Here is a 25989-nt window from a genome sequence, read left to right on the forward strand (position 1 = left end):
TTCCCCGAGCAATAGGCAATCAAAGGTTTGTGTTGGTGGCCATAGATTATTTCACCAAGTGGGCAGAGGCAAAAGCTTTAGCAAACATTTGAGACGTGAATGTCAAAAAGTTTATATGAAGGAACATAATCATGAGGTTTGGGGTGTGGGACTCGCTGATATCAGATAATGGGCTGCAATTTGATAGTAAATCTTTTCGTGCATTTTGTAGTGATCTCGTGCAATTTGCTCACATCTTCAGGCAAGAGGAGGTCGTGCGCCAAGCTTTGGGTGACACGGCCCCCTTCTCCTTTTTCCCACGCCTAAACACTGGCATTGGCAAGGAGAGGCATACCATCCAGCTCAAATATGGGCTGCCATATCGGTACTGGCCGAGAGGAAGATGCCACATTGTTCCCTACCAATGCCTGTGGTTCCTGGATAATGATGCCCCTTGATGGTTGACGGGGAGTTCGAGTCTTAGCACCACCAGGGCTGGCTGGAGTCTGTTCGGCGGGCCGTTGTCTTTTACGGGTTCTTGCGGAATGAGGAGGAGAATGAGCCAGGGGAGTTAGGCCACGACCCTAAAGTGGCTGCTGCTGCGCGGTCAAGCGTCCACTAGGGATAAAGCAGCTGACTGTTAGAGTCTTGCGAGTCACCATTTCTTCGCCTCAAACAAAGTGCGTTCTAGAAGAATTACTGGATTTTGCGACTGCATGATCAGCTTCTTGAGTGAAAGTCTCTTGTTCGGTAGAAACCTCATGTTTAGCAGGGGGTTCTTGTTGAATGGCCTTGTGAGCTCATTCTTGGAGACATCGAGACGCTAGCTCGGTCGATTCGTCCCTTATAGGCGCGAGCTCATCTGAGCAAGTGTATCGGCGACCAATATCCCAAGCTTCACCTACTGTGAACTTTGGAGGCAAAAAATCTGCATGCCGAACATCAATATAGGAGAGAAGGGAGCTGTCTACTAAGAAAGCTTGGCCAAAGGGCTGCCAAGTGGAGTCCACAGGGTGTACGCCAAGAATAAGGTGGGACGCCCGGAGTTGCCCGTCCCAATGAACAAAAATCTCATACCTGAGTACAAAATTCAGGTCCCACACATGAACTGTCCTAATGTCTTGGTAAACATTAAACCGTCTGCAGAAGAAAAGAATCAAGTCAGCATCCAGAGAAGTAAAAACAGTTACAAAAAGAGAGGAGAAAAATAATCAAAGATTGGAACAAACCAACTTCGCATCGTGAGAGGGGAGGGGGGATACCACCGGCAAACCAATTGCCGCGTACCCGGACAAATTCCCTGGCAGAATTTCTATTAGAGTCCGGCAGACATGAAATTAGCCGTACCCTTTTGTCTCTAACCTTTAAATAGTAATTGGACCTCTTCTTTCCATATAGGTTGTACATATGGTTTATGTCATAATGGTCTAATTGCAGACCAAATGTTTGGTTTAACCTACTTACACAACTCACTACCCGATAAAAGTTGGGGGGAAGTTAGTCGGGACACAACCCGTAATACCTAAGGGCGCTAAGCAAAAAGGGGTCTATGGGAAACCTAACCCCACCCTCCAGAATCGACATCAATGGGAAAAAGGCAGTGTTCGCCCCTCTGTGGAGTACGATTTCGCTTTCATGGCAGTACATCACCTCCACATCCTCGGGAATGCTATAATCTCGCCTAAAGGTCACTAGGGACGCCTCAGTATTCAAAAGGTGAGCATAACCCATCTTAAGGGATAGGAATTAGAGAGAACTTGGAGAAAATAAATTAAACCAGAAAAGGGGAAAGAGACTTACTTCTGGCTCTAAGGGAGAGGTAGATTCTGGGTTGGTGAGCAAGTGCGCAAGTGAGTGCTCGGCAGAGAGAAATTTCAGTAAACGAAGAATGAAGAAGTGAAAAAATGGATTCAGACGGGCTATTAATAGAAGCCAGGGAAGAATGGGCATCGATCAATGAGCAATGATAAGGGATTAATAAGCAATAATGAGGGATTAATTAGCAGAAAACCTTACAAATACCAAGGGCAGCTGACACACGCGCCTCGGTTCGCAAACCGATAAGTAATAATGACGGGTGAATCAGGGGGGAGACGCAACGCGCCTTTTAAGAAACGCATTAATGGACCTCTGAAACTGCCCAAAATACACCCATTGAGTCTCTTGGGTAACCGCTACCTCTTTGGCTCTTTGATTCGTTCTTGAGAGCCGAGCACGAATCAAGAGAGGGCTAATGTACGGCCCCGTGATGTCCATGCTCCCTTAGGCCGTGAACTGGGGATCAATAACATGGCCCAAAGGCCCAACCTTCACCCTACCCAAGATCTCAACCCAAGCCCACAAAAGCTACAAACCCAAGGCTGAGTATCATTCAGAGGCCGAAAAAGCAGCCAGCCAATGCTAGCTCACATTTTGCCTTGTCGACACGGTCTCTGCTTGGCAAGTCGTCCCCAAGCAAGGCTGCGCTAGTTTGGTCGTACTCCCTCTACATACCCGGCAGCATCCCGGGGAATGTCCATGCCGAGCATATCTGCAGGAGTGGAAACCAAGTTCCAAAGCCACTCTCACCACATTCCACTACCACCTAACCACCCATTTACGGTTAACGATATTAGACCTCACATTGCACTACCCATGAAAGTAATCATGGTCCTCCCACTAGTTTAGAGCTATAAATATGAAAGATGGAGGAAGAAGAAGGGGGTTGGAAAAAGTTCCCAAAGGATTAGAGGGTAGAGAGAAAAGTGATTCAGGAATAGAGAGAAAAAAGTGATCTCATTGAGTCTCTGTGCCGAGAACAACCCAAAGTAGAAAATCCAAACCCACTATACAAATAAGTTGTAAGCCCAAGTAAGGCCCAGCCCAATAGCCTCATTTTAGGCACACACAGATATAACTAGTCACGGACCTATGCGATGCGTGAAAATTTTGAAGATTTTTCTTTTTAAGTGAAAAATGAAAATATTATATGAGACTTATAAGTGTTAGTTCCAAATCCTTCTTAAAATGATGTGATTATTTTACAACAAAGCATATTTGATACAATATATTATTTTTTCTAAATTAAGCTATTTGTATTTGGTTTTTTTTTTTTTTTTCAATTTTTACCATTTTGACCAGTTTTTTTGCTAGTTTTCCTAGACCGTTTAGGGTCCAATTCCCAGTTGGACAAGTCAGCTCGATTTTTTAAAACACTAATTACTAATTACCATCCCTACTTCTACTACTCTCACAGCATGAATCTAATTTTCACCCAACAACTCCATCGTTCATTGATGATGCACAGTATCATCAATATGTAGCAGGGAAGAAAGTGATAATTAAGATATATTACGTATACGATATAACTAGTCACAAACCTATGCAACGTGCGAAAATTTTGAAGTTTTTTTTTTTTAAGTGAAAAATGAAAACATTATATGAGACTTATAAGTGTTAGTTCCAAACCCTTCTTAAAATGATATGATTATTTTCCAACAAAGCATAATTGATACAATATATTATATTTTTTAAAGGCGAAAAGCACATTTTCGTCCTTACATTTTCACGCGATTCCCACTTTGGTCCCTAACTTTTTTTTTCACCGCTTTTAGTCCCTATTCTGAAAAACGCATCTCATTTTTGTCCCTGCCGTTACATCGATGACGGAAATTGCACAAATGGCAAACGGCATAACTTAAAAACATTAAAATAATGTCCACATAAGCCACGTGGAATCTAATTTAATTTTTAAAAAAATTACTTATCATTATTAATTTTTATAAGAACGTTCTTCTTGTTCTTCCCAAATGAAGAACTCAAATCCATTACAAGAACACAAACCCAACAACCAATAACTCAAACTCAGATTACAACAACACAAACGAAAAAAGAAAAAGAAAAAAACAGAGATCAACACCAACACAGACTTAGATCACAGGAAACAAAAATGAAAAAAAAAATGTATATACTTTTTTTTTTTAAGTGTGTTAGTCAAAAAAGTATATACTTTAAAAATCATCAAACCATTTTTTTTATTATCATTAGAACATTTTAGACCTTGATCTGAGAGAGAGAGAGAGAGAGAGAGAGAGATGAGGCTGGCAGTGCGTGGTGGGTCAGATCGGCCTCAACCACCATCTCGGCCACAATGAAGCTCGATCTTGGTGACTTTGGGTCAGATCGACGGTGCGTGGTGGGTCAGATCGGCCTCTCTTTCCTCCGCTGATCCCAGCGAGTCCACCTCCACCACTGAAGCGCGGTGCTTTTCTTCATATCGGTCTTTATGTTTGGGTCTTACTGGGTTTTGCTGGGTTTTTCTTGTGGGTCTTGCTATTTGGGTGAGAAATATTTTGATCTCTGTTTCTTTTTTTTTTTTTTCATTCGTGTTGTTGTGATCTGGGTCTGTGTTTGTGTTTGATCTCTATTTTCTTTTTTCTTTTTTCGTTTGTGTTGTTGTAATCGGCGGCGCTCTTCTTCAGATCGGTCATTCTGTTTGGGTCTTACTGGGTTTGTCTTGTGGGTATTGCTGTTTGGGTGAGAAATTTTTTGATCTCTGTTTTTTTTTTTCATTTGTGTTGTTGTGATCTGTGTCTGTGTTTGTGTTTAATCTCTGTTTTTTTTTTTCTTTTTTCGTTTGTGTTGTTGTAATCGACGGCGCTCTTTTTCAGATCAGTCATTTTGTTTGGGTCTTGCTGGGTTTGTCTTGTGGGTATGTTGTTTGGGTGAGAAATTTTTTGATCTCTATTTCTTTTTTTTTCATTTGTGTTGTTGTGATCTGTGTTTGTGTTTGTGTTTGATCTTTGTTTTTTTTTTTCTTTTTTCATTTGTGTTGTTGTAATCTGGGTTTGAGGAATCAGTTGCTGGGTTTGAGTTCTTCGTTTTGGGAAGAACAAGAACGTTTTTTTTTTTTTTTTTAATAATGATAAGTAATTTATTTTTAAAAAAAATTAAATTAGATTCCACGTGACTTATGTGGACATTATTTTAATATTTATAAGTTTTACCGTTTGCCACCTGTGCAATTTCCGTCATTGATGTAACGGCAGGGACAAAAATGAGATGTGTTTTTCAAAATAGGGACTAGAAGCGGTGAAAAAGTTAGGGACTAAAGTGGAATCGAGTGAAAATGTAGGGACGAAAATGTGTTTTTCGCCTTTTTTAAATTAAGCTATCTGTATTTTTTTTTTTAAGTGTTTTAAATATTATAAGTTTTTTTTAACGAAACATAATGCATTTTAAAATCATATATTAAATAAAGAGAGATATTTTGTAAACAATATAATGTGTGGCGGAAATTTTTTTCTACTACTCCTTAGTCCTTACAAATGGTTCATCCTCTATACATCTTGAATAGCCTAATTAAAGAGGAAGTATATATAAGTTCATCACTTATATTATATAAAAAAATTCAATACTTTAATAATGTAAGAAAAATGTAATTCAATTAAGAACCTATCAACATTATGCTGAAAATGTGACATAATTATCAATAAAGCATATTCCCTTTCAACATAAAATCTCTCCTCCCAAAGCATCACTAAAATAGACCAAAATGAACCAAAGTGCATTGAAGTAAACTGCAGTGGACCAAACTAGACTAAGTGGACCAAAATAGACTGAACTAGACCTACTGCACCGACTTGACCAAGTGGACAAAAGTGAATTGAACTAGAGCGAATGGACCAACTGGACTAGACCAAATGGACAAAAGTGGACCAAAATAGACTGAATTGAACTAATTGGACCAAAGTATACTAAATTGGATGGAATTGACAAAAATGCTACGTTGATGTGACTCAACAAGAGTACAACAACAATAAATGCTACATTTTCAGTTCAGCTTTTAGATATTTTATAGACTATAAATCAAAGAAGTTAAAATGAAATAACTAGTACTATTTTTTTTTTATAATAAATTGATAACACTAAAATAAAACTTTAAATATGTATTCTGGTTTCTCTCTTTAATGATTTTTTTTACTTGATGTCCTCATAAAAAACTTCATCTTGTCCATGGATCTTATTGCGGATGAAGACTACACCATTGTCAAATCTCCATTATCTCATCATAACTTTCAAACCATTAACTCTTGCTCCACAAACCATGCTGTCTATATTTACACAGACATCATCGTCGAGACTTGCTTTAATATTATCGAGGACCAGGGACAGACCCAGGGGGGGGGGCAAAGGGGGCCCGGGCCCCCCCTGGGCCCAAAAAAAAAATTTTAGTATATAAAATTTTCAAAAAAGTAAAGGGCTTGCCCCCCTTGGTTTTTAGCTCCGGCCCCCCCTGGCTTGAAATCCTAGATCCGTCCCTGTCGAGGACCCAATATGAGTATATGACTATCTCTAGCTGTTGATACTTCTGCAAAACCCAGGGTTCCAACATTCACTATGATTGACTTGAAGATGTTGGACGCTTGTTGTTGAATGTTATCGATGACGAAGGTCAGGCCAAAAGCTATGGCTAGCATAAGAATATCCCAATGCCAATGAGGTGGTTAGTTGAAGGAGAAAAGTATCTAAAAGTGAAGGTTCCTGACTTTTGGGGAATGAATAACTATCCCTCAATTTTGGAGAACTACTATTATTCTTTAACTATATATATATATATACATACATACACATACACACACATATATAGCCAAAACTTAAAGAAAATCCAATTAGATTTTAATTAGATTCTCAATTTTATATTACGTATCCCATTTAATTTTTAATTTTGTGTCAAGTGAATTAGTGAGTGTGAAAATCAAAGAGTCAAAATTCAATTAGATTCTAAATTGAATTTTAATTGGAGTCTAATTATCTACCGCGTCCATCTAAGTTTTTAATTTTTGTAGCAAGTAAATTATTAAATGCAAAAACTGAAAAATCTAAAATCAATTAAACTCTAAATCACATGTATATAATGAGAAATCAATACATATTTTAAAAATATATGGTTTAAAAAAAGAATAAACTGAAACCATGTATAATTTGAACCTCTTCTAAAATATATATATATATATATATACATATATATATATATACATATATATATATATATATATATATATAATTTGAACTGTATAATTGTAATTTTTTTAATTATACTCGTGTATATACATAGGACTACACACTAGTTTTCCATAACAGAAGTACAAAGTTTTCCATAACAGAAGTACAATCATATAATTGAATAGTTATTCAAAAGTGATATTATTCCATTTTGGAGTTTATTCTTATGTATCAAATAAGTGCCAGAGTATAACAAAACAATTGAACAGCTACTATGTTCACATTTTACAAGAAAATCCATATCTACCTATTTTCAAGAGAACCCATGTTCCAACAACCATAAGGTTTTGTGACAACTGATAACCCGATTACTTGTAGGCAACTAGATTCCTTGAGCTAAAATGCAGTCAAATTAATAACAGAGGTCTGAAAATAAATTTTAAGAATCTAAACATATATCACAAACCAAATATCAGTTTAGAATTACCAACTGATATTACCAAATATCAGTTGTTAATTGAGCCTTATAGCTCAATTAACAACTCCTAGTGTTTCAAAGAAGACATCAATGATTCAAATTCCCCCACCCCCATTGTAACTACATCAAATTGCGTGTTCAATTTGAATGTTTGGCCTCCCCCTGCATTAGAGAGTATCTTGCATAAATTTTCCATTAGGGAAGAAAACAACAAAACCATTTGGCCAGAGAGACTAGCTGTCTAGGTTCGTAGCTGGTACTAATTATTGTAGCTGCATGTTCTTTTCCACCTAATTGATTGATTTAAAACTACAGTCTTTTTTGGAGCTTCAATCTTTTATAAAATCTCAATAACACTATAATATAACACCAACTCCCTGCTTCAATACAGTCCAAAACGAGTTGGCTCACTTGAAATGAGTGTATCATCATTTAGCAACCTAAATCATCACAGCATTAGTCAAATTTTTTTACTCTACCTTCTTTGCCCAATCTCCATATTGTCCAAATATAAGCTTATAAGTATAGCTCAAAGGTATATGAAGTCTTGACGAATGTACAAACCACGTAGGTTTAGTGCTTATAATCATACAAGACATCTCTTCCTTCCTCCGTTAGAAAGATCGGACAAATATAATTAATGTTCCCATTTATTGAAGTGGGGGCTTTGTGCACAAGGTACAACCATACGACCATTTACAAAAGGTGTAGTGTGCATGTGCTAGTCCAATAGTCCATCAACCCATTTGCAAACTGTTACTGTTTCTCAATCGCTAGTGCCAAATACTCAAACAATCCCCACAAATACCAGTATGGAGGATTAATAAATGTGCCCAGAATGGTGATTAAAACAGCAACCATGTATTTGTTAAGCATAAGCATAAAAGCTCCAGTGAGTAGAAAAGAAACTACCAGTGAACTGGAAATAGTCAGAAAGCACCATTCTGCACTTCCAAAGAGTATAGGTAAAACACATGACCATGCAGCCTTCAAACTTCTTAAAACAATTGGAAGACATTTCAAGTAGAGATTCTTCTAAAGAAGCAATATACAAAAGTTTGGACAAAGTAAACCCACCACCCCTTGTCATTGAGTTAACAAACCAGGACAGTATCAGAATCTCCTGATTGTAGTCCTTGATCGGTGTGAATGTGGGGATCTACAAATAAGGGGGAAAAGGTATAATAGTAATGCAATGAACGGTAATGATAACAACAGATAACTAATAAAGAATTGAATGCTCATAGATGTGAATATGGAGAAAAATATGAATAAAAAGGATAAAACCATTTCGTGCTATCTATCCAAGAGAACTAGACAGCCATGGTTGAAAGGATATGTTTATATAACTTAATCTGAAATAGGATTCCAAATGCTGAAGGAAAAATTGGATTAAATCCATCCTAGAATCTGGTCAGCTAAATGACAGAATTAAATTCAGTTGCTGCAATGATAGAACATCATGCAAGATTGGAGTGCACTACATGCAATTGCTTTTTTCTTTTCTTTTTTTTCTTTTCTATTTCTAAGCACAAGAACAGGCCAAGCAAGCAAGTCTGACTACTCTAGGAATGCAGTTAGTTGGGTGGAAAATGGAGAGGATATAATAGGATGAAACGAAAATGAAGGATTAATTGAATGTGTTTTATTTTGTCTCACATTTCTATCCTCTTTACCAAATAAAACCTAAGAAAAATCTCCCGGATGAGTCAGTACAAAAGAAATGGCAAGGTGAAAACTGGGAGAAAAGGGAGAGAAGCAATGGAAAGAGACAACAGGGGTAGAGGGATTGTTACAGTTGAAAAAAAAATAAAGGCTGTAACATAATCATCTTTACTGCGCAAAATTTTGGACCTTGGTTGCAAACTGAATAACTTAATTCATATAAGTTGATTGTTGGCATGATCAATCAAAAATCAGAACTGGCAAAAAAACTCTAAGCAGAGCAGATATTGGTTGATGGGGTAACAAAAAAAAAAAAAAAAAAACTCAGCCTTGTAACTAACAAATGATGCTGCAGGGTAATTCCAGCATATCTGCCCTGCTTGAAATTAACACCAATTGATGGTCCAACAACATACCAACAAACAGCCAAAGAAAAAATTCAAGACACATTAATAGCATGATATGCACTAATTCAAGAAAACAAACCCACCTCAAATAACTGGCATTGGAGGGATCACAACAGAAAGCCCAATCAACAGAGATGGTAGAATCAAAAAGTTCAGTCCCATTCATTGTGGATATTGCATCCTGAGCTGCCTCAAAGTTGTCATATTCAATCAGAGCATACCCCTAGAAAAAAAGGGTTTAGTACTTAGAGATCAACAGTTGGACCCTAAATTTTATCACCCTTTCTTGTAAGATGTTAGAAAATTTCCTTTACTTAAGAAAGAAAGTATCCAATAAATTCTATGGCTGTCACTATCCTTGAGATGATAAAATGAAAAACCTTTCCTTGTTTCCCCTTGATTATTCAATGATAGAGATTGAAAGTAGGAATTTCCAAGCTATGGAATGAAAAGAACAAGACAAAACAAATATCATTTGCACTACTAAACACAAAAATAACAAGGACAAAAAATCAATACACATGATACACAACATGACAGTGCCTTGCAAAAGCAGGTTCTTAAACCTGGGAAAGGTATATAGAAATCCAGAGGATAGATAGATAAATAGCAGATGCCATATTTTGAGCCCAAGAAGACAGATATTGCAATAAATCTATTGGAAATAACTAAACATTATTAAGCAGCATCTATGAAGAAGAGAAATTGGAGTATGCACCAAAAATGAAAAATAACTCTAAAATACAAATTGGAATATGAATTAATACGCAAAAGGAAGAAAAACGCACTGAAGAGCCCTCATACAATGACATTCTTTTCTTAACAGATAAATAACCTGGCCACTTCCAATAAAACATACACAGACTAGCCAACACAAAAATAGGCCTATATGCCTGGCACAATTAAAACATTTGTTCAAAAATTCCTTCAAGCATTAACCAGCAAAAAACAAAGCAATATGTTTATGTTCTGAATGAAAAATCGTTTGTAAACAAGACTGCAAGATTGATGATCACCATAGTAACAAATACATTATCACTTTGATTTCAGGGCAGGCATGTATGCATGAGTATATGATAAACATATTAAAAGCCAACACCTATGATAAATTACCAGTTCTTCCAAAAACTTACATTGTTAGGAAATAGCAAATTTAATCATTTAACCAATATTCAAACACTCCCCCTCATGTGTAAGCCCAAACTTCTCTTGATAAATGGAGTCCAACACTAAGGATTTTTAACATTTTAAATGGTAGGAATTTAATCATTTAACAAATATCCTAACAGCCTATATTAAATTTCTTCCTAAGTTATGATGGCAGATGCTCCATCAACCATGTTTTCTCATAATAAATCATAGATAACCATGAAGATCATCCTCTCTTCAAAGAAAATGGACATGAATTTATTGCTCACCATAAGATATCCAGTGCGATGGTTGAGATTCAGATGCAAACTCTCAACCTCCCCAAACTCCCCAAATAGATCAAGAACATCGCGTTCCTCTGCCTCTTGATGAACTCCAGTGACCAATATAGTCCATCCCTCAACCGCTACACATATTTTCTAAAGATGTAAGACAATCTTTTCAAGTGGTAAGTACACCGCTAGCGCTAAAATGATAAAACAGAGTGTGTGTGAGTATGTGTTGAGGTTATCATAAATTCCTTTTAACAATTATAATATGAAAAGAAACTAAGAGATCAATGCACACAAACAAGCACCTTAAATGTTTTAGGCACACAAACAAGCTGTGTTGAGGTTTCAATCTTTGAAAATTAAAGATTCTAAAACATGATTTCTAATTTTCTTTTTTCCTATTTTCTTTATTTTTATAACTTTCTCTTAGCAACCAAGCAGGGCCCAATGATGATCCCTAAAGTCCTAAACCCCATTCCCAAACCACTGTTTTGTTACTGAGAAAAGTAAGGAGGTATAATTTGGTGGAGGTCCATACTTTCTCAGATTTTTAACAAATAAATAATCTTAGACTCCAAGTACTCCAAAATATTTTTCCAATTCCCAAATTTACCAGGTAAACAAACAGAGCCTAAGAGGTTCAAAAATTCTGAAAAGCAAAAGGAAAATAAAGTATAGTTTATAATTTAAAACTATAAAGAAAACTAACTTCAACAAATCCTAAAAACAAATCAAATAAAGGTAATTTAAAATTTGCGATGCTCTCACTTTCTTGAGTTTTCTTAGCAACCAAACACGGTCTAAAAAAAAAAACAAAATAGCGGTTCTTAGCAACCAAGCAGGGCCCAATGATGATCCCTAAAGTCCTAAACCCCATTCCCAAACCACTGTTTTGTTACTGAGAAAAGTAAGGAGGTATAATTTGGTGGAGGTCCATACTTTCTCAGATTTTTAACAAATAAATAATCTTAGACTCCAAGTACTCCAAAATATTTTTCCAATTCCCAAATTTACCAGGTAAACAAACAGAGCCTAAGAGGTTCAAAAATTCTGAAAAGCAAAAGGAAAATAAAGTATAGTTTATAATTTAAAACTATAAAGAAAACTAACTTCAACAAATCCTAAAAACAAATCAAATAAAGGTAATTTAAAATTTGCGATGCTCTCACTTTCTTGAGTTTTCTTAGCAACCAAACACGGTCTAAAAAAAAAAACAAAATAGCGGTAATTAAAAAAAAAAATGCAACGCCCTTATTTCTTGCGATTTCTTAGCAACCAAACAGTCTTAAAAACAAATGAAATAGCGGTAATTAAAAATAATTATTAAAAAATAAATAAATAAATAAATAAATAAAAAACAACAACAACAACAACAACGCTCTTATTTCTTGCGTTTTCTTAACAATCAAACACGGTTCTAAAAAACAAACGAATTATTTCTTGCGTTTTCTTAGCAACCAAACACAGTCTAAAAAAACAAACAAAATATCGGTAATTAAAAAAAAATGCAATTCTTTCGTTTTCTTAGTAACCAAACACAGTCTTAAAAACAAAAGAAATAGCGGTAATTAAAAAAATAAAAATGGATCGCACTTATTTCTTGCGTTTTCTTAGCAACCAAACAGAGTCTAAAAAACGAAATAACTGAAATTGAAAAGAAAAAAAAAATGCAAGGCTATTTTTTCTTTCGTTTTCTTAGCAGCCAAACAGAGCCGTGAAAACAAACCAAAAACTAGAGAGAGAGAGAGAGAGAGACTGACATTGTAGAGGAAAGTAGGATGGATTGGGAGCGAAGAAGTGAGCAGTTTGGACCTCACCCTCCTCCATCTCCATCAAAACGTCGTCGTCGGCATCGTAGCATTCCATCTCTCTCTCGCTCTAAGTTCGTCTGTTTTTGTAACTGAATACTGAAGTGTCGACACGGGCTTGGGCCTTTTTATTTGAGAAATGATAAGTCTACAACATTTTTACAACATTTTTACAATATTTTCTAAGCGGTAGGTTATTATTGGTTGTTATTGTTGGGGCAAAAAAGTAATCTTAGTGTTAGTTTCAAATTTGAACCAATAACAACTAACCACTTGTAATTTGTTGTAAAAATGTTGTAAAATTGTTGTAGACGTAGCATCTTTTTTTTATTTCGGTGAGTGAGTTCCCGCCAGTTTTGATTCGGGACTGTTTGAAATGCTGCGTAACTGTTTCTTGGACACGTCACACGGGTTACAGCTGGGTAACTTCAATTTTTTTTTTTTTTTTTCTTAAGGTTAAATTACAAATTGAACCGTCTAATTTTGCCAAATTCAATTTAGTCTTTTTAACTTAAATTTCTTTCGTGCAATTTAGTTTTTTAAGTTTCAACTTTATTCGATTCAATCATTTCGTTAATTTCTATTAAAATTACACCTTAGCAACCTCTAAAATGACCTATTTTTTAATTTTAGTTAATTTGTTAATAAAAAATATTATTTGGAAGAAGTGAGTAACAATATTTATTAATTTCCTGTGAAGAAAAATTCCTGATGGAGGGTTTTGTAAGTATATATATAAAATAAATAAATAAATAATAATAATAATAATAATTTAATCCTAATAATAGACCTATGTTATATATATATATATATATATATTTGTGTGTGCGCGTGTGTGAGAACATAAATTTGCCAACCAAAAGCAATGTCACAAAGCAAGTGTGATTTAGGATCAAATAAGTGAGAATATCTATTTTCTGTAAATTTCAATTAGTTTAACTGGTAAAGTATCTGTTTATTGAAATAAGAGATATTGGAGTTCAATCCCTGCCTATACCAAAGAGTTATCATCAAGAGCAAACGTCATAAGTTGAAACTCTAAAAAAAAAAAAAGTGAGAATATCTTTCCAGCCTCTAAAAAGTAATTAAAATCATCTTTTCTTACGGTAATTCTATCATAAAATTTATAAACTAAGAGTTTACCATGTCATTAACGTCAGAGGAAAAGCTTTCAAAAAAAAAAATCAAGAAAAAAAAAAAAAGCTTTACTACGTCATTAAGATACTGGCAAAAAAAAAAATCATCAAATCATTTTTTTGATTGTATTGGATCCCACAACAATACAAATAGTAAAAGGTTTTCGAATTTCGATGAATTTCTCAATGAATTCTTAGGTGACTTATAAACTTTGATAAAAAATAGTTTTGATTGAATATCAAATTCGCATCAGTTGTCCCATGATTGTGTCACTATACTTATTAGTTGGGACCCGTTGAGGCTTTGATGAAAATGATTTTGGTTGGTGCTTGGAAAGCCCAATTGAGGTGAACATACGGTGACCAGGTACATTTGTTTGGACATAACTTCATTTCTTGAGCCATCGGAACAGCGAGTCAGCCTGCCCTACATGTGGGAATACAATAATGAGACTTTGTATTATGCACTTGTATTTGAGTTTTCCATAGAAGAAGATGCTGAAGTCATTGCTACGAACTTTAATTTGGTAAGCTGCCCCTCCACTTGATAATCATTGTACATGTTTTGTAATTTTTTACTTTTTATAAATTGCTACAAGTAGGTGAGATGATATTTGAATTCCGGTTCTTATAATGGATTCTTATAATGAATTTTACTAAGGTATATGCTTAAGGCATATGTCAGTAAATCATTTTAGAAAAAATTTGATAGCTTTTTCAATTTCTGATAAAAATTTTTCTAAAATGAATTGTTAATAAATATATGCCCTGAAAATATACGCCATTTATAATTTTTAAAGAAGACCGGTCAAAACCAAATACTACTAAACTACAAGAATGGCTGAGGAACTTCTTTAGAAATGAATTATGCACATGTACTTTATGGCTAATAAATTAATCATCTTCCCTCCTACCTATTCTCTAACCTTACAGGATGAACAGTTACATCTTTTGTCTGATTTTCATTCTTAATCATTAATAAATAACTTTTTTCGAATAGTTAGTGCAAACTATTAAAGCCAAATTCAGGCACCTCATGAATTTGTGAGGACGTATCTGAGTATATTATACTCGGTGATCCGATCTGAATGCACCGAATCATGCCAAAAAGTCACTCAACATGTCCACAACTTGCACCAGGTTCATGCATATGTTATATCAGTCCCAGAAACAAATAAATAATCATAGTTGAGTGCAAGGAAAAAAAGAAGAAAGAAGACGACTTTTTCATTGTTTGTATGTAAGAGTTTAAAATACATATAAATAAAAACGCCTCAAATTAACTTCAAGTTACTAAATATTCCCGTTATTGTTTGCTCTACATTCAAGGGCTGCAAAGGTTCTTCAGATCCTCCTCCTTAGCATACCAGCTTGGTATTATCTTTGATACATGGGGATAAAGATCCTTGTAGGAATTTCTTATTGTCCCTTCTGCAACTCCAGTGGCAACTGAAATATCTGCATTTTCACATGGTATAACAATTAACACATTGAACAATGAGATGCCCAAAACAGCACACTCTTTGCATAGATTGCAAGAGCAGCCCGTGTCAGGCCTCAGAAGTTTATTTATATAACCAAAATGATTCAACAACTTGGCTCATCTAGCTCAAACTGACAATATAAGGAAGTTTAAAACCATTTTATAAAAAATTTATATAAATAATAGCATGCTAAAAAATAAGGATATAATGAACCTTTGAGAGGTTTCTTGTCATCCGAAAGCTGAGTAATAATATAAATGACTGCTGCTGCAATTGATATAGGGCTCCTCCTGAAAATTAGGAAAAAGAAGATTCATTGATATAAACAATTGCTGACCAAAGAAAAATATCAACAATCCCATTGTATAAATTGTGTCAGGATACTTAGGCAAACCACAAGTGACCAATATACAAGACTACGGGTCCGTTTAGATAGAACTTATTTTGCTGAAATTGAAAACTGAAAACACTGTATTAAAATTTAAATGTGTAAATAGTGTCGTCGGACCCATTTTTAATGAAAAAATTGCTGAAAAGTGAGATTTATGGGTCCGTAAACAGTGCACAAATCACTGTTCACATCTGAAAAGTCAATATTTGCAGCTACTGTTTATAAGCAGTGCATGAACAGTAGCCGCAACACTCCCTGAAACACGTGAAAAAAAAAAAAAAAAAAGCTGAACACAGACGTGCAATACAGACACATACTACATGTAACATCCACATGGTAATACTGAGAACAATAAAGTTTAAAACTGCATCTCCACCCAACTCTCTATCATATGTTTTCAGAACAATCAATCAACTCCATATTTTCCCCATAGCAAACTGCAATAGTGGAGAACAAAATGGGTTTACCCTCCCCATGCCCCAAGTCCCACCCCCCACCCCCTTCTTCTCTTCTTCCCAAAAATGAGCTGTACCCAAAATCTCCATATGGCAAACAGACCAACAGTACACATCATTAAGCTCCTTATTATAATTTCATTGTTCCTGTGGTCATTTCTTTCACATGCATCCTTTTCACACGCACACCAGATCATTGGTTCACATATCATGAAACCTTTTTCAACAAGTAAAATTTAACTATTTGATGTTGCATAAGGAATCTACCGTAATCAAACTCAAATGAATATATTCTATAGAAAAAGAGAGGCAAAACTTCATTCATGAATGTATGTTTTAGTTAATGCATAAAACATGACAATACAAGAGAAAACCAGAACTACCTTATATCAAACTCTTCTGATTTTGTAACAGCTTCCTGGGCAGCTTTAACCGCTTGATTATTCATACCAAGATTGGAACAAAACCGCCTCTATAGATTATGTTAAAATTAAATAATGTCAGTCACTGCCTATAAATTTAATAATTCTGTAAAGAAGTTATGATTTATGTCCTACTTCAAAGAAGAGAAAAAACCTCACCATAAAGTCCCCAGCATGTATTGTTCCCATCTCCACTGACTGACCATTCTCCAACCCCAGTTGTTTCACTATGTATTCTTTTGCTCGGCCAATTTCCTTCTTTGTGGCTCCATTAGCGACAGAGCATATTTCTAGTTGAAATCCACATGTTCAGGGAAGCTCATTCACTTAGGGAAAGAAAAATCAGGAAGCATCCAGATGTTAAAAAAATCATAGGCTGTACCCTTTACAGTGCGTGGCTTGTCTTCTTGTCGACAGGCAATGTACAGACAAGCAGCCAATAGAGCATCCTGATTTCTTCCTCTACTAGACTTTTGATCTTCCACCCTCTTATATATCTCATTAGCCCGGTCCTTTAAAACCATCACAAAATCACCATCAAAGAAAAGGAGGGATAAAAAAAACCTCAAATCACATGGCCATTGAAACAGAGTAAACCAAAGAGAACAGGCATGAACAATCCTGAAGGCAAACAACAGGGAGTACCAGGTCTGACTTCTCTGCTGACTTTCTGTTATTCATTTTCCAAATTCCTTAGGTCTTTTCAGAAACAATATTTCCCTTTCTAACATAGTATTATAATGCATGGTTGAGACCATAACCTTTAGGACCAAGTTTTTAATCACATTTTTTCACATTGGAGATTGAAAGCATAAATAGTGTTCTGATTCTATAGCGAGTCCATTTTTATTATATCTCTGGGAATTGCGGTCACACATTTCTGATTCCTTCAGCAATAATACACAAATAATGTAAAAGAAAAATGATAGACAAACAATTTATGTACTTCACATACTTCAAGAATAGCAAGGATTTGAATACAATGATAAGAGTGTTGGTATGACATATTGTCAAATGAGTGCGCTAAAAATTCACAATCACCTAATCAAACATCATAACACTGAGTAAATAGCTTACCTTAATGGTTGCAACAAGGCCCAACCTGAAACATAATGTCACCACATTAGCTTTGTATTTCAGTATTCATTTTACCAGAAAATGCAACTTTTGGCAGAGTAGCATTTCAAAAGTATTTAAAATAACAGAAATATCACATTGTTAAACAAAACAACAATTTAATGCAATTAAAAGAACAGATAAAATGTGAAAAGAAAGAGATTGTATCTAACTAAAGTGTTGTAAACTAACAAACTCCGTCTGTATTTTAAACACTCAATGTAATTATTTTGCAGTTGTGGCAGAGTCCTCATGTTTGTGAGCCAAGTTGAGATGTAAGAATTATGCCAGTCCAGCTCAAGCTGTTATTAGAGAGCTTTTTAGCGAGCCTGTGTGGAATTATCTTTATGAACAAAGTTAGCCAAGTAGTTGACCAATCAATATTGGTATAATTATCTTCTAAACAAAGCAGGTAAGTTCCTTCCTAGTCCCTTAGCAATCCAATATTAAGAAGCTTAATCTGTTTACAACACCATAGATTATGAATGTAAGCAAAATAATAACAAAGATCAGAATCACTCATATGTGTTGGACAGATAATCACAGCACAATCTTGGTAAACCAAACTGAATTGGCGCACAGGTAAGCGGTATAAAAATCAAGAAATTTTCATTATCAAATTCTTCAAACATTATGAGGTTCTAGTGGATTTTTTACTCACAGAATTTTTTTTTTTTTTTTTTTTTTTTACATTATGAGGTTCTAGTGGATTTTTTACTCACAGAATTTTTTTTTTTTTTTTTTTTTTTTTATTAGTAAGTTTTAGCCCGAAGGAAGGGGGAGGGGAGGAGGGGAGATTCAAATTCTGACCTCACTTCAAGAGGGTTCCCAACCGATTGTGGTATCCCTTGGGGTTTACTCACTATCAAATATCTGATAATAAACTCATCAAATAATTACCAACTTGAAGGTGTTTACAATCACTACAATTATCTCAAACAATCAAAATCAGCATGAGAACAAAAGCATTGAAAATTTTCAAACTGGATTTATGTTGATTTGTCAAAAGCAGATTAAAATTCTTAGTTTATAAACTGAGGAATGGTTCTAAGTCCAGAAATTTCAATTTCTATCTACCAACACTTGCCCCTCAACCAAATCCATATCTAACCTTATGCTATATGTCATTTCAGCTTCCAAATACTATCAATATCTCAACCAAACCTAAAAACTCGTTTTCCCACATTCAAGAGTCCCAAACCATGATTAACCCAATATCCAATTTTTCTTTTTCCTTCCCATACTTTCTTATCTGCCAAAAAATCCAAAACCCAAATCCAATAACCCTATATTTGTTACAAAATCAGCTCAAGCAAGATCGATTCCAACATGTTTTACTTTCCCCATACTTTTTCAGCATCCAAACAAAAAAGAATTAACATTCAAAGTTTCGCAGAAAAGTATAACCTTTATGCTGACCCAGATTTAAACTCACTAAAAATCGAAAATTCAGTTCAAATTTCCCTATAGTTTTTACAAAACTATCTCAAGCTAGGTAGTTCCAACAATTTTCCTCACTTTCTCAGCACCCTAAGAGCCCTTAGTAATCCAATAAACCACTTTGCCAAAAGTCTTCCAAGTGCCCCCTCCCCTGCAGAGAAAGTTCAAAAAAATCCAATACCCATTTCTGAATCCCCCATAGTTGCTACAAAACCAGCTCATATAGTAGCACTTCTTTAGCATTTAAACAAACCAACAAATTTTTAAGCCGATCCACCTTAAATCTCAATTTTTTTGTTTAAAAATCCAAACTTCCCAATATTTCTAAATTTGCTACAAAACCAGCTCGATCAAAACCAATTACAAAACGTTTCCTCCACACTTCCTCTTTATCCACACAAACCAGCACAAACAAAAATGTCAAGCCGATCCAAAACCCAATTCAAAATACCCTTTATTTATTTTTCCAAACAAACCCTAACTAATATAAAAGCCTGCAAAATCCAATGCAATTAAAAAAAAAACCCAATTTTCATCTAAAAATCCAAACTTCAATCCAAATATCCTTATATTCAGCTCAAGCAAAAATGTCAAGCCGATACAAATTCCAATACCTAATAAAAGTAGCTCACACAAGCTACACTTTCTCAGAATCCAAACAAACCCCAACTAAAACCTAAATCCAAACCCAATTGTCACCTAAAAATATCCAAACTTCAATTCAAATATCCTTATTTTCAGCTCAAGCAAAAAATGTCAAACCGATCCAAATTCCAATACCTAATAAAAGTAGCTCAAACAAGCTACACTTTCTCAGAATCCAAACAAACCCCAACTAAAACCTAATTCCAAACCCAATTGTCACCTAAAAATCCAAACTTCATTTCAAATATCCTTATTTTCAGCTCAAGCAAAAATGTCAAACCGATCCAAATTCCAATACCTAATAAAAGTAGCTCTAAACTTTCTCAGAATCCAAACAAACCCTAAACTAAAACCTAATTCCAAACCCCCCCCCCTATATAAAAAAATCCAACGCATTCTAAAACCAAAAAGAACCGATTTTGATTATTTTTCGATTATACCTATCGGACATAGTGGCAATCGTTTTGAACGCTAGAATGAGGCCGCGATCGGGGTTGGAACCGCGATTCTGCCATCGGCCGAGGGAGGAGGAGAGGAACTCTCCGGTGGCGCCGTTGGGCTTGGCTATGACGGTGGAGAGCCCTCCGTCGGCCAAGAGCGGGTTGGTCGGCCCGCCGACACGAACCGGGTCGTTATCGCCCGATTCGTTTGCGAAAGTCCTCCACTCGGAGGTCTCGTCGATCGAGTGCGACTCCAACACCAACCCGCACTCCGAACACACGGTGTCGCCGGCCGAGTGGTCGAACACCACCTCCGTCTGCCGCTTACAGTCTGAGCAATACGCATCTGACATCTCTACCTCCTCCTTCTTCCTCTTTCTTCTTCTCTCTGTCACGAACCGGGTCGTTATCGCCCGATTCGTTTGCGAAAGTCCTCCACTCGGAGGTCTCGTCGATCGAGTGCGACTCCAACACCAACCCGCACTCCGAACACACGGTGTCGCCGGCCGAGTGGTCGAACACCACCTCCGTCTGCCGCTTACAGTCTGAGCAATACGCATCTGACATCTCTACCTCCTCCTTCTTCCTCTTTCTTCTTCTCTCTGTATCTTCTTTTTGTATAAATACCAGCGAAACGACCTCGTTTTGGATCAAATTTGAAATTTCAAATGGTGATGGTGGTGGTGGTGATTTTGGGTTTTTTTGCTTTTTTTGTTTTTGTTTTTTTGGTTCTTCTCCTCTCTCTCTTTCTCTCACGAAGTTGGGAGCTTGAGGAGAAGAAAGGAGAATGTGAAATGAAGAGAAGAATGGGGTATTTATAGAGGTGACTTGGTTAGGAAAGTCATGAGAGTTTCGTGGGTGGTGTGCTTAGTTGGACTACTTGCTTTCTTGCTTTTATGTGTTTGGATGTAAGATTTGTTTTGATCCATTCCTTGCTAATTTTGTGTCCGCAACATTTGTATCCTGTACAACAAATTCTGATAAGTTGTTACGAGTTTCTATTTTGGATCTATCACTCAAACTATTTTTTTTTTTTTACTCATTAATAACATTTTATTCTCTATAACTTTTGTGAAAATATTGTAGAGTTGGCATTTCTCGTTCTTAAGTCCTAACCTAATTAACTGTGTTGTTACGAGAAATGCTATGATCACAATACTTTCGTAACAAATTATAAATAATAGGTTATTACTAGTTGTTGTTGGTGAGTAAAAATGTAATTTTAATAGTGAATTCAAATTAGAACTAATAACAACTTATCACCTAGAATTTATTATAAAAATATTATGAACATAGCACTTTTCATATTTTCACTTATCAATACTTGTTTTTTTTTAGGTAATGCGGGTTAATAATGTCAAAATTCAAAATCATAAATGTAGTTTTTTTATTAAAAAAAAAAAAGAGACACTATATTGGCTAATAATTCATTTCGGTAATTATTTAGGTGGTTGAACTCATGTCATTTGTGTTGCTTGGATTAAAAGAAAACTATTGGGCACTTGCAAATGAAGAACAACAATTATCTAGATCGTGCAAATTGTTAATTCCTTGTATTTTTGTTGTATGTCATCTTCTGCCTAATACATAGTTTATTACTTAGAGAAATTATTTGGTAAACTTGGTGAATTATACAATCCTTTCGCATAAATGTGAGTTGCATGTGCAAGCCACACATCTGAGGTCCACATTAAATATAAGAGGAGGGTGTAGTCCACCAGATATACGAAATAATTTCATGTTACTTACCACGTATCAGTTCGGCAAATATTATTTTTGTCAACTTATTTTACCATTTAATTTATTTTTGCTATTATTTATGGATCTCACTGTATTTTTCGATACTATTCATGAGTCTTACAATACTATTTCAGCTAAATTTTACTTTTATCTATAGTACTGTCAGCAAAAAGTTTTCAATTTTAGCAAAATAAGCAGATCTCAAACGGACCACATGCTCATTTAATTTATTATTATGTTCTCCCTTTGTATAAATAATAATAAAAAATTAATTAAATCTCCGATTCCTCGTGCAAAATATTTATGTGATCTTATTCTGTAGTCTAATAAATACTTTAATTTGTGCTCCACACCTTTTTTTTCCCTCTTTTTTGTTGAGGTAATAGCGTTCAATTCACAAATTCAAAATTATAATGTCTTTTTTTTTTTTTTTTTTTAAAGAGAAATTATACTCATCAATAATTTACGTTGATGCTATTTAATTGGCAAAACCCACGTCGGTTGCGCCACTTTTACTAAAAGGGAAACTGTTGTGCCGACCTGCTTGCGAAGGAAGACGTCATTTATCAAGATCGTTGAATTTTTTTGTTTCTTGTACTTTTTTTTTTTTTAGAAACTTGTACTTTTGTTTTAAGTCAACTTCAGGGATGCACAGGTGTTACAATAAATCATTCGGTTCAAATTCTATGGACTACACAATCCTCTCGAATATATATGAGTTTCATGTTTTTTTTTTTTTTAGAAACTTGTACTTTTGTTTTAAGTCAACTTCAGGGATGCACAGGTGTTACAATAAATCATTCGGTTCAAATTCTATGGACTACACAATCCTCTCGAATATATATGAGTTTCATGTCTGTAAATGTTGTGTGAGGGTTATTTTTATGTAAGAGAAATGTGTAATCCATTGAATGCACTTAATATTTTCGTGGATGGTATGCTTAATTGGACTATTTGCATGTGTTTGGATGTAAAGATTAGTTTCACCCTCGAACTTCTTAAATTTCTAACTTAACTAACCATGTCATCAAATTTCTCAACAACAACGACCCAAAAAAAAACATGCTATCTATACTGTTTTTATTTTTTTCCCCATTTTTCATTGAGGTAATGTCATAATGGTGTGTTAATGCACAAATTCAAAAATATTAATGTCTTTTATTATGTTATTTTATTTTATCAAAAGAGAAACTATAATGGTCAGTAATTCACTTCATTACCTATTGGTGGACTGAACCATGTCATTTTCCATCACTTGTATTAAGAGGAAACTATGGGGCAGAACTGCTTGTAAAGAAAGAACATCACTTTTCTAAATAGTTGAATGTTTTTATTGGTCGTACTTTTGTTGTAACTCAACTTTAGGCTGATGTATATGTTGTTACATATGGGAAATTATTTGGTACATTGGTAAATTACACTCTTTTCTCATATAGATGTAATCTTATGCGTAAGACTCACATATATATAAGAGGAGGTGTAATCCATTGAATCGCGTTGAATGATTTCACCCGACTTATCATATGCTCATTTATATTTATGTTTAATTTATGATAATGGTCTGCTTCTAAAAAAAAAAACATTGGTCGTGCACAAATTCACTCTTGGTACTTATGTACATTTTTTTTTTTTTTTGGTAGAAAGGGAATTGTATTAAACTAAACAATAATTACAGAGTGCTCATAAACTATCTCAACAAAGTCCAAACTAAGTAAAAAGGCAACATCTACTAGGGGGTCTAAGAAAACAACAAAGTCCTGTGAGAGTAAGGCCCCCCCTCCAAGCAAGCACGTCGATACCTTTATTTGCTTCGCGATAACAATGTTGAATTTGTGCACATTTATTTTGTTTTATAATAAATGTACTTTAATTTGTGCTCCCCACTTCTGTACAAAATCTTTAAATGAACGGTTACAAATTTAATAACTTTAAAGTAGGGTTATCTACAAACTCAAATAAAAATAAAAATAAAAAACTTCAATGTCGTTTTATCTGAAGTTGGATTCCGCAGAGATGCGTGGCAAGCATGGGAAGGTGGGAGAGGTGAGACATTGGGGATAAGGTTTGTTCAGAGTCCATTCGGTGAGCATGTTTTTTCTTTTTTGTGCCATTTTTGAGACTTGAGAGTGATGTGAGGGAATGTTTTTTGTTTTTGGTTGGTTAACTGGTAACTGGCAAATTGGCAACTAATTCTTGGAGTTGGAGCCAATCTGGATTGGTCTCTTGAGTTGAGACTTGATTGCTGCATTTATAAATATAGATGTTTGGGTTAATTTGATTTATTTTAAGTTTCAGTTTCCTAAATTAATAAATTAGATTTTATTGTTGCTTTAGATTTGAGCTTTTGTGAAGTAACAGTAAAGGAAGTTAATGATACTTTTTTCTGTAAGGAGGACCGACCTGTGTCATTATGACACTGACAACCTATATTCAGTTTCAAAATCAAGAAAAGTCATAAAGACTAATGCCACAGTTTTTTTTTGTGGGAGAAGTTGGATGGTGGTAGATTGTGATTGGGATTGTGATTTGGATACTTATTGAAATTAGTGTTACATTAATCATAATATTTCATTTTGAGAAGAAAAAGTATTTAAGTTAAGCTAAGGTGAAATCATCGTTAATCACCGACATTTGTTCAAGTATAAAATTTGTGGCTATAACTTTTGTACCACAATTTTGGAAGTCTTTAGGTAAATATTGCAAAAAAATTGAGTTTATTAGTGATATAGGTATTGTTCAAAGTAATTTGGCAAAATGAGGAAAGTGAGTGAATTTCGGTAATACCATTGTCAAAATTGCAAGAAAAAGTATAAGAGAGAAGAAAGATAAGTGATGTGACGAAGAGGGAGAAAAAATTGAATTTTGATAATAAAATTACCGAAATTCTTGCAACCCAAAGCTACTGCCCTGAAGTGCCCTAGGTGTGCTAGGTGGAGTGCTCAAAAGGGAATATGAATTATGGCAACCAAGTTGCCGAAATTGTAGGGAAGAGGAGAGAGAAAATATGATTTGTGGCAACCAAGTTGCTAAAATCTTGGAGAGGAATTTCAAAAAAAAAAAAAATTGTAGCAATTGATTTATGGCAATGGCTTGTCGAAATGAAGAGGAAAAAAATTGTGGCAATTGATTTGTAACAATGGCATTGTCGAAATAAAGAGAAAAAATTTGTGGCAATGGAATTGCCGAAATGGAATGGTCAAATGCACTCAGATGCAATTGACTGTGAATCTAGTAAGGATGCTGCTCAATTTGAGTTCAAAGCTCAAAGTAACCTCAAACAAATTTAAATTACACCACGGGTTTTGTGCCTGAATTTTTCTTTTAACATGTTTATGGTCCAACGTGGGTTAAAAAGTGCATCTAACCCTCTTCATTCTTATTGCTCTTTGTGCCACAATATATATATATATATTTTTTTTTTTTTTTAAATTCCTCCCCAAGATTTCAACAACTCCGTTGCCACAATTTTTTTTTTTAGGCAACTTGGTTACCACAATTCATATTCCTTTTCAAGCACTCTACCTATCATAGCACCTAGGGCACTTCACCGGCAACAGCTTGGGGCAGCAAGAATTTCAATAATCTCATTACCGAAATTCAATTTTTTCTCCCTCCTCCATCACATCACTTATCTTTTCTCTCTCTCTCATACTTTTTCTTGCAATTTCGGCAACGGTGTTGCCAAAATTTACTCTCTTTCCTCATTTTCCCAAATAATTTTGAACAGTACTTATATCAAAATAACTCAATTTTTTGCAATATTTAGCCAAAAGACTCCAATTTTGGTGTAGTTGATTATAAAATTTATAAATAGTTGCTTATAGTATATTATGTCAAAATTGTGTCAAAAGTTATGGTCTTATAATAACTCTTGTGATCCCATCAAAATAATAATAATAATAATAATAATAATAACTACTCTTGTAGGAGTAGATTTAGTGTCCATTTAGAACAAAACTTTATTAGTTAAAACTGAAA

At 34.8% G+C, this 25989-nt stretch overlaps 2 protein-coding genes across 2 annotated transcripts; both read right to left on the minus strand.

Moving 5' to 3' along the window:
- Positions 1-8073: 8073 nt before the first annotated feature.
- LOC112032767 (RNA-binding protein Y14A) lies at positions 8074-12837 on the minus strand. The gene is made up of 4 exons (XM_024065525.2): positions 12695-12837; positions 10932-11068; positions 9597-9736; positions 8074-8600 (listed from the first exon to the last, which is right to left on the minus strand). The coding sequence occupies exons 1-4, from the start codon at positions 12798-12800 to the stop codon at positions 8555-8557; spliced, it is 429 nt and encodes a 142-aa protein (XP_023921293.2). The 5' UTR covers positions 12801-12837; the 3' UTR covers positions 8074-8554.
- A 2244-nt stretch (positions 12838-15081) lies between these two features.
- LOC112032772 (transcription initiation factor IIB-2) lies at positions 15082-21071 on the minus strand. The gene is made up of 7 exons (XM_024065528.2): positions 20272-21071; positions 17708-17732; positions 17013-17142; positions 16790-16920; positions 16592-16680; positions 15576-15652; positions 15082-15336 (listed from the first exon to the last, which is right to left on the minus strand). The coding sequence occupies exons 1-7, from the start codon at positions 20829-20831 to the stop codon at positions 15203-15205; spliced, it is 1146 nt and encodes a 381-aa protein (XP_023921296.2). The 5' UTR covers positions 20832-21071; the 3' UTR covers positions 15082-15202.
- Between the last annotated feature and the right edge of the window lie 4918 nt (positions 21072-25989).

The sequence above is a fragment of the Quercus suber genome, unplaced genomic scaffold (assembly GCF_002906115.3).
Source record: "Quercus suber isolate HL8 unplaced genomic scaffold, Cork oak 2.0 scaffold_950, whole genome shotgun sequence".
Lineage (NCBI taxonomy): Eukaryota > Viridiplantae > Streptophyta > Magnoliopsida > Fagales > Fagaceae > Quercus > Quercus suber.